This window comes from Taudactylus pleione, unplaced genomic scaffold (assembly GCF_031769625.1).
Source record: "Taudactylus pleione unplaced genomic scaffold, aTauple2 ptg000006l, whole genome shotgun sequence".
In the NCBI taxonomy this organism is placed as follows: Eukaryota; Metazoa; Chordata; class Amphibia; order Anura; family Myobatrachidae; genus Taudactylus; species Taudactylus pleione.
The window spans coordinates 10,865,585-10,878,855 of record NW_028284409.1 but is presented as its reverse complement, the minus strand read 5'-3'; the positions used below and the strand labels follow the sequence as shown (position 1 = coordinate 10,878,855).

Genomic DNA, 13,271 nt, shown 5'->3' with positions numbered 1-13,271 from the left:
TGATATTGAACAGTAGAAACATAAAATATGCATTCTATATAATGTGCTGGAGTTTTCTGTGAAGTGTGATGGTTATTATCTCATCTGTAGGTATGATATTGCATACTTGCCCACTCTCACGGTACCTGCAGACTCCCGACTGAGGTGTAGAACCTCCTGGGCCCTGGAGAATTGGGTAATTCTCCTGCAACCTGGCAGTCCCCAACACTTAACGGCAAAAGTCAGAGCAGAAATTCTGTTGTCAGATAGACTGGTTGGGCATGCTGAGATCTGTAGTTCAACAACCACTGGAGAGCCACATGTTGCCTAAATTTGACTTTAATAGTAAATACTGTACAAACAATTCTGATATGTAGTATTTTCAGCATCACACAGCAATTTTACAATTATTTGTACAAAGTGCTGGGAAACCAACTACAAAGAACAGCAGCAGTTTTTGGTTTACAGATGTATTGTTTTGCATGTAGCATTGTTTTTTCTCAAGACATTTTAGTGGAGTGCTGATCCTATAATATTTAAACTACCCCCCACCAATAAGGGAGAACTTTAGGAAGTGGTTCCAGAACAAAGCTTTCACGTCACCATGATTAAATTACAATAACCAGCCACAGTCATTACATAAAATTCATACATTACACATTATGTACATAAAACGTAAAACTGGTTTTTGTTTTGATTTAATGCAAACTATAAGGTCTGCTTTTATTGGTTGTCATAGAAACGGCTGACTGGAAACCGCAATCTGTAAATATACATTTGATCAAATCGCCAGTTCTGTGTCAAGTGTTTTTTCCTTAGAATCTTCCTTTTTGCAGAGGACGCCACTTGCCTCATCCATGTGAGTGCAGATGTCAGCACAGGTTTCATCTTTTGCTCCTTTCTACCTAATGTCCTCATTACACAGGTCCTGGAGCACTTGTGTAAAGTAATGGTGGTCAGTGTTTATTTGCATCATTTTGGCACTGCTGCAGTCTGTGATGGTCAGGCAGCGCTGGCAAAAGGCCTCTCTTTTTGTCTCTACAAGGAAGGGCCTCAGTGGGTAGGATGTCTCAGTGCCCATGTATGAGTAGGCGAAGTAGAGGCAGGCAAGGAAGATGGCTTGTTGCTGATCCTCACTGTTCAGGTGGTCACCAATGACCTCTCTGCAGATCATATACACACACACTACGTTGGCTGGAGTAATGAAGCTGTGTTCTTGGTAGTGTTGCAGAAGCCAGGAATCGGCATTACGGAACCACTGAGTGATTGTCTCTGGGCTCGGCTCCCTCAGGTTCGGGCACCACCAGCAAACGTTCTTTCCCAGGAACTGCAGGAGCTCACTGTTATATGCGTGAACTCAGGGGAGTATTAATAGAGGAGGGGGCCCGTGTGCAGTCTCCGTCCTGGGGCCTTTCCTCTCCGCACGGCTGCCAGCAGCACAGTAGATTCTGGGCACTAGAGTAAACTCTAGTGCTCTGCCAGAGTCTACTGCACATGCGCAGGTCACCTGGAAAATGGTGAGACAGCCATTTTCCCGGTGATCTGACTGTGCCTGCGCAAAATGCTAGGAAAATGGCTGCGACTGCCATTTTCCAGGCACTTTGTAGAGCATTGGTACCGCCGACGTGGGACTCCATAGAGGTAAGTATTTAATAAATGGGTGCAGAATGTGCCAGGGGCCCAAGGTGCACTGCACACCCTGCACCCATTATAGATACATATATGTACATTACTGCGCTTGGTATTAAGTTATTCTGGAATCTCATTAGTGAGAAAAGTATATTAATATATACAAATCTATATTTGTGTTTGCTGTCTATTAGTAAACAGGAGGCTTGTTTAAGTTTCACCAATAAATGAAACCAATAAATGGTGAAATAGAGGTATATGCGGTGTTCGTGGAAGTCCCGTAGATAACCGGGACCTTCTCAAGACAGCCTTGAGCAAGTCCCGGTTATTTACAGGAAAAAGTGCGTTGATGTGACAATCCTCCAGACATCCTTGGTCTATTCATCAAGTTACTAAGGGCTCAATTTGCTGCAATCCGCATATTGAATGCAGATTGTAGTGTGATATTAACGACTGAATTCGCATTGCGAATTCAGGCAATATCACAGGGATTTACTACAAATTCCTTGCAGGGACAGAGTTTGCGAAAAAGCTCTGTCCCTGCGAATCCCATCCGCACACTAGTCACAGTATTTTCGAAAAAAATACTGTGACAAAGTGCCCGCGCATGCGCCGCCCGCCCACCGCTGCTACCCCCCCGGCGCTAAGCCCCCCACCGCGCGATTGCGGACTTCCCCCGCGACCCCCTCCCTTAATTACGCTTACCTGCATGAACCGGGCCTCCGATAATGTCCTCCATGTTCTCCAGTCAGGTGATATCCAATACTGCACTGGGACCCGATCAGCTGATGACCGGCCCGCAGTGCACTATGGGAGACCAGCTGACCGGAGGGAGGACATCACCCGGAGCCCCAATCACCGGTCCCTGGAGTCAGGTAAGTTAATTTTTTTTTTTTTACAGTAATCAGCTTGCGGTCTGTTTAGACCACACAGCTGCTCTGCTCTCCCCGTTAGAGCAGAGTAGGAGTCCGGTAACCGGGGGATACCCTGGATAACGCCACCTCCAGGTGGCGTTATTATCACAGGGCCTCCCTAGGTATTTTTTTCACATTTTATTTTTAGTAATTCTGGTCGGATTACATTTCCCATTACAATTATGGGAAATGCGATCTGCTTACTAAAAATAAGTGATTCTTAGGGGTTGGAGTAGAATTTTACGAATTCTACTCCAATTGCCCTGTAATAACTATAGGTGATACTAAAATAATGTGAAACGGGTGTGAAAACACCCTTTTTCACTTATTTTAGTCAAAATAATGTTAATAAATAGAGCGCCAAGTGAACTGCTGGGATGCTAGGCTTCACAATCTGTATACTAACAGCTGCTAACTACTGACCAGCTTGCTTTTTTGTGAGAACTCTAGATTGGCAACAAATTGCCACATGCTTACTAACTAAAAAAAACAATTACTAATGGTGCATACACACGGTCAGATTTGTTGTCAGATATGAATGATAACGATTTTAAAAATCATTCATATCTGAAAGAAAATCTGACATGTGGGTCTGCAACGATGAACGATGCGCGTTCCCTCTTGTCAGATAACGATATCTGACATTGTCTGTGTTTGCAGTCAGATTATTTTAGTACTGTCTGGAAGCATTCAAATCGTTGGTAAAATCGTTCATCTGACAGATCTGACCGTGTGTATGCACCATAAGTTGCGGACTTATTTACTACAACAAAGCAGTATATGTGTGGTTTGGATTCCAAGTGATGCAAAAGGAATTATATATGACAAAAGTAGGGTGGCACTCCAAGACTTGCATCAATGGAGTGCCACCTTATTTTTGTTGAATATGGTGAGGGTATATTATCCCGAGGGGAGGCACCCAAGCAACTCGCGTTTCAGGTTCCAGCTGCCTTCAGAGTGCCGGGTTTTGGAATCTCAATAAATTTATACCACCGGACTGTTCGCCTACTGCTTGCTGTGAGTGCCAGACCTGCTGCTAATATATATATATATATATATATATATATAATCTTTGAAATTTCTGTGGTTTATATGTGAATATATATTACATGTATAGTGTGAGATTTGTCATCTTTTTATGCAGAATCAGAGTTCATCTGTGTTTTTAGTGTGTGTGCTGTTTTTTTTTTTTTTTATATTAAAAAACATTTATTGGTAAAACTTAAACAAGCCTCCTGTTTACTAATAGAGAGCAGACACAGATACCCGTTATAGATACGCCCCTACCTGCACTATACCATGGTCCGGATGTTGAGCACAGGGGGAGCGAATGCTTGATTGTCTTTGTACTGCCCCCTGTTTGTTCTGCTCTTGTCCATTGCTGGCACTAGAGCTTGGGGAACTTTCCTTAGCATACTTCTCATCCAAGGTTCCAGAAACAGGTAGTACCATCCCAGCCTGTGAGGGGTGGACAGAGTTTGTTGAAGGGCCTGGGGACGGTGGGGAGCTGCCATCTCTATACATGGGCTCTGACAACAGCTCCTGTATGATCAGAGCAGATCAGGAGCAGGCTTCTCCAAATAAAAAATGGCCATGTTGTATCGTACTGTTGTATATTGTATCTTTATATAACAGTGGTTCTCAAATTCTGTCCTCTGGACCACAGACAGGTTATGTTTTCCAGGTCACGCAGCAGGTGTACATGTATATTACGAACTTTAACTTTTTAAAGATCCACAGGCGACCTGAAAACATGAAATGCTTGGGCTCCTGAGGACCAAGTTTGAGAACCACTACTATAGCAGAATGTGTTTACAAGCATTTTTTTTTTTATTGGTTCAGTGTTGTCAGTTACTTGGTGACGCGTTGGTTAAGCAGTGCTTTAGTCAAAATTGATGTGAAGATGACAGTAGGTTAATTAGTAAACCAGTAATCCCAAGAGGCCTCCAGGTCACATTAAGGGCAAGTTTTAAATCCTTATGTTTTTATAAACAGTCAATTCAAAATCAGTTTAACCATACAAAGTTTTGAGTATTGCAGTCAACATATTTTTCAGAAATCCTTTTTTTTTTTTTTTTTTTTAAACCTATGTAGAGACATCCTATTCCTCCAACAATCAGATGGTATAAGAGCAGTTAGCACCTTCTCTGTTGTGAGGTTTCAAATATCTTAGATGTATTGTTTTTCTTTTATAGTTTTTTTTTTTAAAAGAACACAAGCCTAAGTTAGTCATGACATACTGGGCCCCATACCAGAGCTGTAAATAGACTTTTTGGTGCCCAGGGCCAGAAAGTGCATTGGCAAGCCAAACCTCACCCCACCCCCACCTCCCATTTTTCAACTAGGGACATAAGATTTGTGCCCGATAAAGGGGTTCAATCCGATTGTACTACTGTTATCCAGGTGTCACTGCTAAATACAATGTGAATCCAATGGCTGCAGTGATGGTGCAGAACAATTACGCAGTATAACTCAACAGCTCTAGATGTAATAGAGCGCTGGTGAACCTGCACCTGCAGCAGGATTTGTTTGTCTGGAGCCTGCAGTGTAGATCACCATCTGTAGGTATAGAAAGGGTGCTACTTGTAGTGTATATGCAGCAGATATCAGCGGATGTGTGTATGTGCCCTGTCCCTGCAGCTGAACTCACTGGCAAAGGTGTGCTGGTAACAGAGATGCTCGGAGAATTGGCTAGATGGAGGCGGGGTCGGCCAGGGAGGAGATAGGGGAGGCCAGTAGATACTGGGAATAAAAGAAAAGGTAACTACAAGTGAGAATGATTATAAACAGAAAATTTAAAATTGACAGGCCCGAGCAACGCCCACCTGCCCTGCGGTGCCCTGTGCCATGGCACATGTCGCACCACCCTAGTTACAGCCCTATACTATAAATTACATACACAATATTTCACTAAAAAAAACCTGTTCCTTAACACACAAACAGACGCCCAGACTTACTGATACCCCTTTCAGACATACCAAGAATCCCGGGAATTTGGCATGCCTCAGCCAAATTCCCAGGTTGCCGCGTATGTCTGAAAGATACCTACCCAGGAACACCTTCCCGGGTAGCCGACCCTTCAATCAACCAGGGAATTAACCCAGGACTTAAGTCCCGGGAAATTACCCTGCTCATGTCTGAATGGCGCTACCCAGGAATATACTCCCAGGTTGCACCAAGCAGCTTCTAATTGGCCAGCTGACTGTCATTCCTGTCATGACTGACAGAGATGCTGCCTCACCGTTATTAAAGTCAGCAGCTCCTCTTCTTCGCCGGCATCTTGGAGACATGGCAAGGGGCAGAGCCGGGGAGGCTGGAAGAGGCGGCTCCGCTGCTTCAGGTCACTGGAGAGGGGTTTCTGGGGTCACAGAGCTCGGCTCTAGCGCAGCGCCATCATTCCGGCTCCAATTGTGGGACCCATTACAGATGGCAGTACCGGCTCTAGCCAGGCTAGTCCCCAGCTGTCCCCTAGCATATCATGGGCGACATGTCTGGAATAGACTGTGGCGCTGTCCCATCACAGAGGAAGTGAGAGGTGAGGAAGCTGCAGCAGCGGAGGATCCTAAAACGTTCACACTGCAGACTCAGTCATCTCACTTTCAATAAGCACCTACAATACCAGCTATTATCAGACATCCAGTGTAAAAAACTGAAAAACCCTCCTTATGTCTGAAAGGGGTCTACCGGGAATTCCCGGGTCTAAGCTGTAGTGTGAAAGGGGGGTCTCGACCAAATACCCGGGATTTTGCACAGGAGAAATTCCCGGGTCTGAGTAGGAAATTTCCTGGGTCGTATGTCTGAAAGGGGTATAACTGACACACAGAATGCCAACAACCTAAAGGAAGTTGTAGTGATGCAACCAGTGACGTATCTATAGTGGGTGCAGTGTGTGCGGGGTACACGGTCCCCTGGGTCCACGAGGGCCACACACTGCACCCATATTATTTTAAACTTACCTGTCTGTGGTCCCGCATCGGATGTCAGCGCTGCTTAGAACACCGGAAAATGGCTGCCGCTGCCATTTTTTTACTGGTGTTCTGCGCATGCGCAGTAGACTCAGGGCACACTCTAGTGCCCGGAGTCTACTAAGGCTGCGGTGGCTGGGTAGCCGCGTCAGTCGGCTGCCGGCCACCGGGGAGAGAGGAGGGGGTCCCGCACGGGAAGTGCACACGGGCCCCCTCCTCTCTTAAGACGCAACATAGAGGTTCACAAAGCATCTGGTAAGCCCAAATTTATATAGTGTCATTCAGCTAGCCTCCAGAAGGCGGTGAAAAAAAGCAAAATTTAATATTCTGGTAGATTATCATGTTACAGTGGGCTGACCTTAGGCCAGTTTTGGTGTGTATTAGTGGGATTTTAATGTGCAGTAAAATAAAGGGTCTAAAAGTGCATACATTTGTTTAAGTAGGAAAAACACACATGTGATGGTCCATACATGACAGTAGCAGTTGAATATATGTTTGGGCGTGTTTCTCAAGTTCCCAAGATTCTGCGTGAAAAACAAATGTGGCATTATGGATGCTGCTGAAGACAGGCACATGTTACATTTAAATAGCGTGCTTAGAATTTTGCATGTGCAAGGAACATTTCCATATTTCTCCGGCATGAGTCATCCTTTATGTGAGCCTCTCTTATACAAAGTAGCTGTGGGATCAATGGCAACAGTTTCCATTTACTTAACTTATCCTCCATTTTTTTGAGTTTTGAATAACTTAGTTAACGCTGTTATTTTCAATTCAAGTACACAATTGGGTGATACAGGTCAATTTTAGCTTCTACTCTACCTTGATCTTCACTCTAACCAAGGTGCACTTTTACATTAATGTATACCTTTTTCCCATAACTTATCTATAGTAGCAAAATTCATGCTGCTATGTACCGTGACTTTTGTCCAGGAATGATGATGCTTGTCCATGAAAGATGACCTTATGCCTCTTTCTGAGTCTCGTTTTTTGGAGGGAAAAAATCCGAACCTGGCGTGCAAAACCGAACTAATCCGAGCCTGCACATCCTTAAAATATATATATAATATGTAGCTCATACTGCATATATAAGGAAATGTCTAGTATAAAATGTGCAGGTTTTCAGAAATCACATATGATTTGTGCTTGCTTCTTGCTATATTTATATTGGATTGCTTTTGTTAATCATGTAAACTCGCTATAAGTGTATTGGCAACTGCATTGTCTCATCCGTTGTGATTGCAGACCTCTTATGGTGATCACTCTTTCTACATTCATTGCTGCCTACAGTAATGTGCAAATGAGCAGTGCAGCAGGCCAGCTGCCAGGTGTCCGTTTTTGACATTGACAGAAGGAAGCTTCTGTTTGCAGCGTGTCCATATAACTGTACCAGCCACTGCTGCACATAGACTTGGGTCTGCTCTGTCTGTTCTTTGATGTGGGGATAGTCTCTCTTGTCTTACAATGCTGAGGTCTTGTTTGCAAGTAATTCTAGTTTGATTTCTCTACATTTAAAACCTTTTGGCAAAATACTGTTTGAGTTGTATCTGTTTTAAATAGTATTATGGTTGATACATTATGTAAAACTGTTTAGTTGAAAATAAACATTTATATGTTTAATATTTATTTGATGTTTTACATAGATAGAAGTACCTAGACACCCTGGGTGCAATAAGGGGTGTGGTATGATTTGTCGACAGTTATGTTGATATTCGTTATGTCTACATTGATGATATGTCGACATGATGAACTGTGGCCCAGTGACCACATACCTTTTCCTGGCAGCAGCGGTGGCTCAAGCAAATTCTTCCAGGGTCCCGGCAGCCATGTGACAGTCACTTCTGGCGTGGGCCTTTGATGCTCCAGCATTCAGCAAGTATTTCTTCCTTTATGCCTAACTCTAACCGCCAGCATCCTCAGCATATCAATATTCACATGCAACCGCTTTCTAAGGATGCCGACAGGTTGCCATTCGAGAGTTTGAACCATGTTCGCATTCTAATGTGAATATTGTGGCGTCGACATTGTTACGGTCGACCTTCTGTCCAAATACCTCAATAACTACATCTGAAATTTGTATCTTGTAAATATTTGACCACTGTTCCTGCTCACTTGCAAATGGCACTTTATTATATTGAAAATGTGGTAGGCACTTAACTAGCAAATATTTTTTTGAAAAAGGTCTTCGAAATTGTAGATGTTTCTTAATTACAGTATTTGGGTAAATAGTATGTATTTAAAAGCATATTTTCATAATCTAAAAAATATATATTACTAGGTGATGTCCAGCACTATCTGTGGGCTTGTCTATTACCCAACCGTGTACCATCCTAACGACGCGCTGTCACAAGAGCTGCTGGTAAAGGGGTTGTCAGTCCCAACAGTAAAGAGAAAACACATTTAAAATAGAAAGACCAGTGCTAAATACTCAAATGAAGATGGACGGTTTATATAAAAAATACCAATTACTAATTTATTTTACTAAAATATGCGCATCAGTGCACAAAACTAATCTCCTATAGATCCATAAGAACAAACATATATAACATCCGTAAAAAACAATAAAATAATAAATAAAAAATGCATATTAATAGTGGAATGTATGAATTGTAATGAATCCACTAGACCATCCGTAAATTAGGACGTCGGAATTAAGGCTCTCTCCACAAAGTCCCAAATGAGATATTATTAGCAGCAGCACAACGTTACCAGTTTATGGCTGAAAATAGCTGTTAGGAAGTCCTCTGGCATCCAACAATTAGAGAATAAAGGCTGAAGCACAATCCACAAGGAGCTTCCACTATTTATATGCATTTTTTATTTTTCATTATGTGATTGTTTTTTATGTGTATTGGGATGTTATATATGTTTGTACTTATCTATATCTATAGGAGATTCGTTTTGTGCACTGATGCGCATTTTTTAGTATAATAAATTATCAATTGGTATTTTTTATATAAACTGTCCATCTTCATTTGAGTATTTAGCGCTGGTATTTCTATTTTGTACCTGTATCATCCGGGTTGGGTATGGGATGCCGGCGCTCGGGATCCCGGCAGTCAGATTCCAGACAGGGTTGTGTTAGCTGCTGTGACAGTGTAACGTAGCATTTTGCGTGCAGATACACCTGCAGTCGCACACAGACTATAGACATGCCGCATTTCATTTTAATCAGCAGAGGCTACTTGAGCGTCCTATTCACTGTGTGAATTAGACGCATTTGGAGGTAGACACCTCTGCACTACAGAGTCACACGACGCTCACACGTTATGTGTAACGCGACTTGTAGCTCACGGAGGTTAGATGTATGTGGATACATCTGAATTTGTGACTAGGAATTTTGACTTGAGTTCATATACAGTATTACTGCACTTTCACTAGCACCTAAGTGTATATACTGTATAACCAGCCAATAATACCCCTTCTATTCATTCGTTTATCTGTGCTTTTGAAATTGTAATTAAGTGGCTATTCATAGGTGCCTGAGGGTGAGCGTGATGAAACTTAAGTTATGCAATATGATGGTCATCCTCAGGAGGATGTCCATTTACTCTCATCCTATGCTCAGAGGCAGAGTATGGGGATGAAAATGTACCACCAACCTGTGCAATATAACGCAATCTGTTTGCATGTTCTGATGACATCACAAAACTAAAGTACTTTAGACCACTTATTTTTAGAAACTGATTGCAAAGCTGTATCAAGCAGTGATGTTGAAGAATACACAGTCCTGCTGCCATTCAGGAGGCCAATAATGAGCATAATAAAAAATCTCCTGGCCTCCCAACGGTATCTGAGAGGGACAAGCAACTTCTTACAGCACCCCCTGATAAAAAGTTCTGTAAGGCAAAGTGTAATATATCGTAGTCTAATTCAAAATAATAACTGAACATGGTGGCTACTGTAGTTCTCTATCACCTACAGTCTCACAAACCAGAAAGTTCAGATTGAAGAAATAAGAGCACACAATTATGTACAAGGCAAGTCACCATTGTCCATAATGCTTTACGTGTTAAAATGTTGCATTTACTTGATCTGACCATATATTCTTTGGTGAAGACTAATGGTGCGTACACACGGTCAGATTTGTTGTCCGATATGAACGATAACTATGTTAAAAATCGTTCATATCTGAAGGAAAATCTGACGTGGGGCTGCAACGATGAACGATGCGCGTTCCCGCTTGTCAGATAACGATATCTGACATCGTCTGTGTTTGCAGTCAGATTTTGACAACTTCATTAATTTTAATACTGTCTGATATCGTTCAAATTGTTGGTAAAATCGTTCATCGTTCATCTGACAGATCTGACCGTGTGTATGCACCATAAGATGGTTCCCCTCACTGCATGTTACTGAAATACGTGTGTTTAGCTAACTCTGCAAAACTTGCTTGGTCCTGATAGAAATCACCTGTAGTTTTGCAGATTAATATGTGTATATTATGCACATTGCCTTCCTCTACGTTCTGTTAAAGATTTATTGTGCATCTGTGAATCCATACTCCAGTTCATGCTTATGAAGTATTACATCTAGAGCAGAATGATCTAGTACCTAGCTTTAGCAGTTGGTGCCTACAATGGGTATTTATGTGTGTTGTAGACATAACGCCCATTGTACACAAATTTGTACTACACATGCCCACAAACACAAAAAAAAGCTTACGGATGCAGATCTGACACTTGGAGTACCAGAACCGGGAAGGGGGCAGGCAAGCGCTGGCTCAGGAAAGCAGGGGCATGTTTATGTCTGACTGCAGATTCCCCCTTGAAGCTTTCTTTGCTCATATCTATAGTTATATGATTTTCTAGTAGGGGTGAGCGGGTTCGGATTTCTGAAATCCGAGCCCCCCCGAACCGAGGCCAATCCGAGTCAGGCTCGACTTTTCCCGCCTGACTCTGATCTGAAATCGAGGCAAAACATCATCATTCCGCCTACCGGGTCTCGCGGGTTTTGGATTCTATATAAGGTACCCGCGTCGGCGCCATTTTCTCACTCGGCTATGGACAGTGAAGAGGGAGGGTGGGAGTTAGGGCTGGCTGGGCTGTGTAGTGTAGTGCTGCTGTTGTCCATAGGGGCTGTGTCCACTCCTCCAAAGTCCATAGGGGCTGGCTGAACTGTGTTGTGCAGTCAGTTGTTCATAGGGGCTGTGTCCACTCCAAAGTCCTGTGCAGTGTCCCAGTCCTAAAGGGCTGCTGTAGTGTTATATATATATTTTTTCTATGTTTGTGAATTGTGTGCACTGTGGCTGCACGTGCATCAACAAAGGAGCAGCGCCAAGCGTGCGCCTGTGTCCCATAAGTAAAGGGCCAGCTGGCTTGTCCGTTAAAGGGTGCTGTAACCCCCAAAGTGCACTCCAAAAAAAAAAAAAAAATTCTGTGTTTGTGAATTGTGTGCACTGTACGTGCATCCTCAAAGCAGCAGCGCCAAGCGTGCGTCTGTGTGTGTTAAAGGGTGGTGTAACCCTCAAAGTGCACCAACAAAAATAAAACATTTTCTTCTGTGTTTGTGAATTGTGTGCACTGTACGTGCATACTCAAAGCAGCAGCGCCAAGTGTGCGTCTGTGTGTGTTAAAGGGTGGTGTAACCCTCAAAGTGCACCAACAAAAATAAAACATTTTCTTCTGTGTTTGTGAATTGTCTGCACTGTACGTGCATCCTCAAAGCAGCAGTGCCAAGCGTGCGTCTGTGTGTGTTAAAGGGTGGTGTAACCCTCAAAGTGCGCTCCACAAAAAATAAAAAATTCTTCTTTTTTTTTTCTGTCTTTGTGAATTGTGTGCACTGTAGCTGCACGTGCATCAACAATTGAGCAGCGCCAAGCGTGCGCCTGTGTCCCATAAGTAAAGAGCCGGCTGACGCATTTCTTAAAGGGTGGTGTAACACACAAAGTGCACTAGTCTCCAACAAAAATAAAAAATTATTTACTGTGTTTGTGTGCGCCTTAGCCGCACGTATATATCAAATAACATAAATGGAGGACAAAACTTTCTCCGATAAAAATAAAATCGGGAAAGATCAAGAACCACTTCCTCCTAGTGCTGAAGCTGCTGCCACTAGTCATGACATAGACAATAACATGCCATCAACGTCGTCTGCCAAGGCCGATGCCCAATGTCATAGTAGAGGGCACATACAATCCCAAATGACAAGGTTCAGGAAAATTACCTTAAAAAAAACATTTAAATAATCTGAGGAGAAACATAAACTTGCCAATATGCCATTTACGACACGGAGTGGCAAGGAACGGCTAAGATCTTTCCCTATGTTCATGACTAGTGGTTCAGCTTCACATGACAATGGAAGCCCTCCTCCCGCTAAAAAAAATCAAACGAGTTAAGCTGGCAAAAACGCAGCGAAGAACTGTCCGTTCTAAGAAGATATCACAAATCCCCAAGGAGAGTCCAAGTGTGGTGGTGGTTGCGATGCCTGACCTTCCCAGCACTGGACGGGAAGAGGTGGCTCTTTCCACCTTTTGCACGCCCCCTGCAAGTGCTGAAATGAGCACCCACAGTCCACTTGCTGATATGCAACAGGATGAGGATACTGGTGTAGCTCCGGGGGAGACAGTTGTTGTCCGTGGGATGAAAAACCCCATCACGGTCATCCCTGGGCAGAAGACCAAACATTCCACCTCTTTGGTCTGGCAATATTTCTATCCAAATCCGGACAACAACTGTCTTGCCATATGTACCATATGTAAAGGTGAAATAAGTAGGGGTAGGGACATTAACCACCTAGGAACATCCTCCCTTATACGGCACCTGCAGCGCGTTCATAAAAAGTTACT

General features: G+C 43.1%; 2 protein-coding genes across 6 annotated transcripts in view; one reads left to right on the top strand and one right to left on the bottom strand.

The window, feature by feature from the left end:
• MAP7 (microtubule associated protein 7) overlaps positions 1-13,271 on the top strand; it is a 202,352-nt gene that overhangs the window by 102,016 nt on the left and 87,065 nt on the right. The gene's annotated exons all lie outside the window — the stretch shown is intronic.
• LOC148543070 (cyclin-dependent kinase 5 activator 1-like) lies at positions 881-3,974 on the bottom strand. The gene is made up of 2 exons (XM_088451830.1): positions 3,802-3,974; positions 881-1,319 (listed from the first exon to the last, which is right to left on the bottom strand). Exons 1-2 carry the CDS (start codon positions 3,972-3,974, stop codon positions 881-883), a joined length of 612 nt encoding a protein of 203 aa, XP_088307956.1.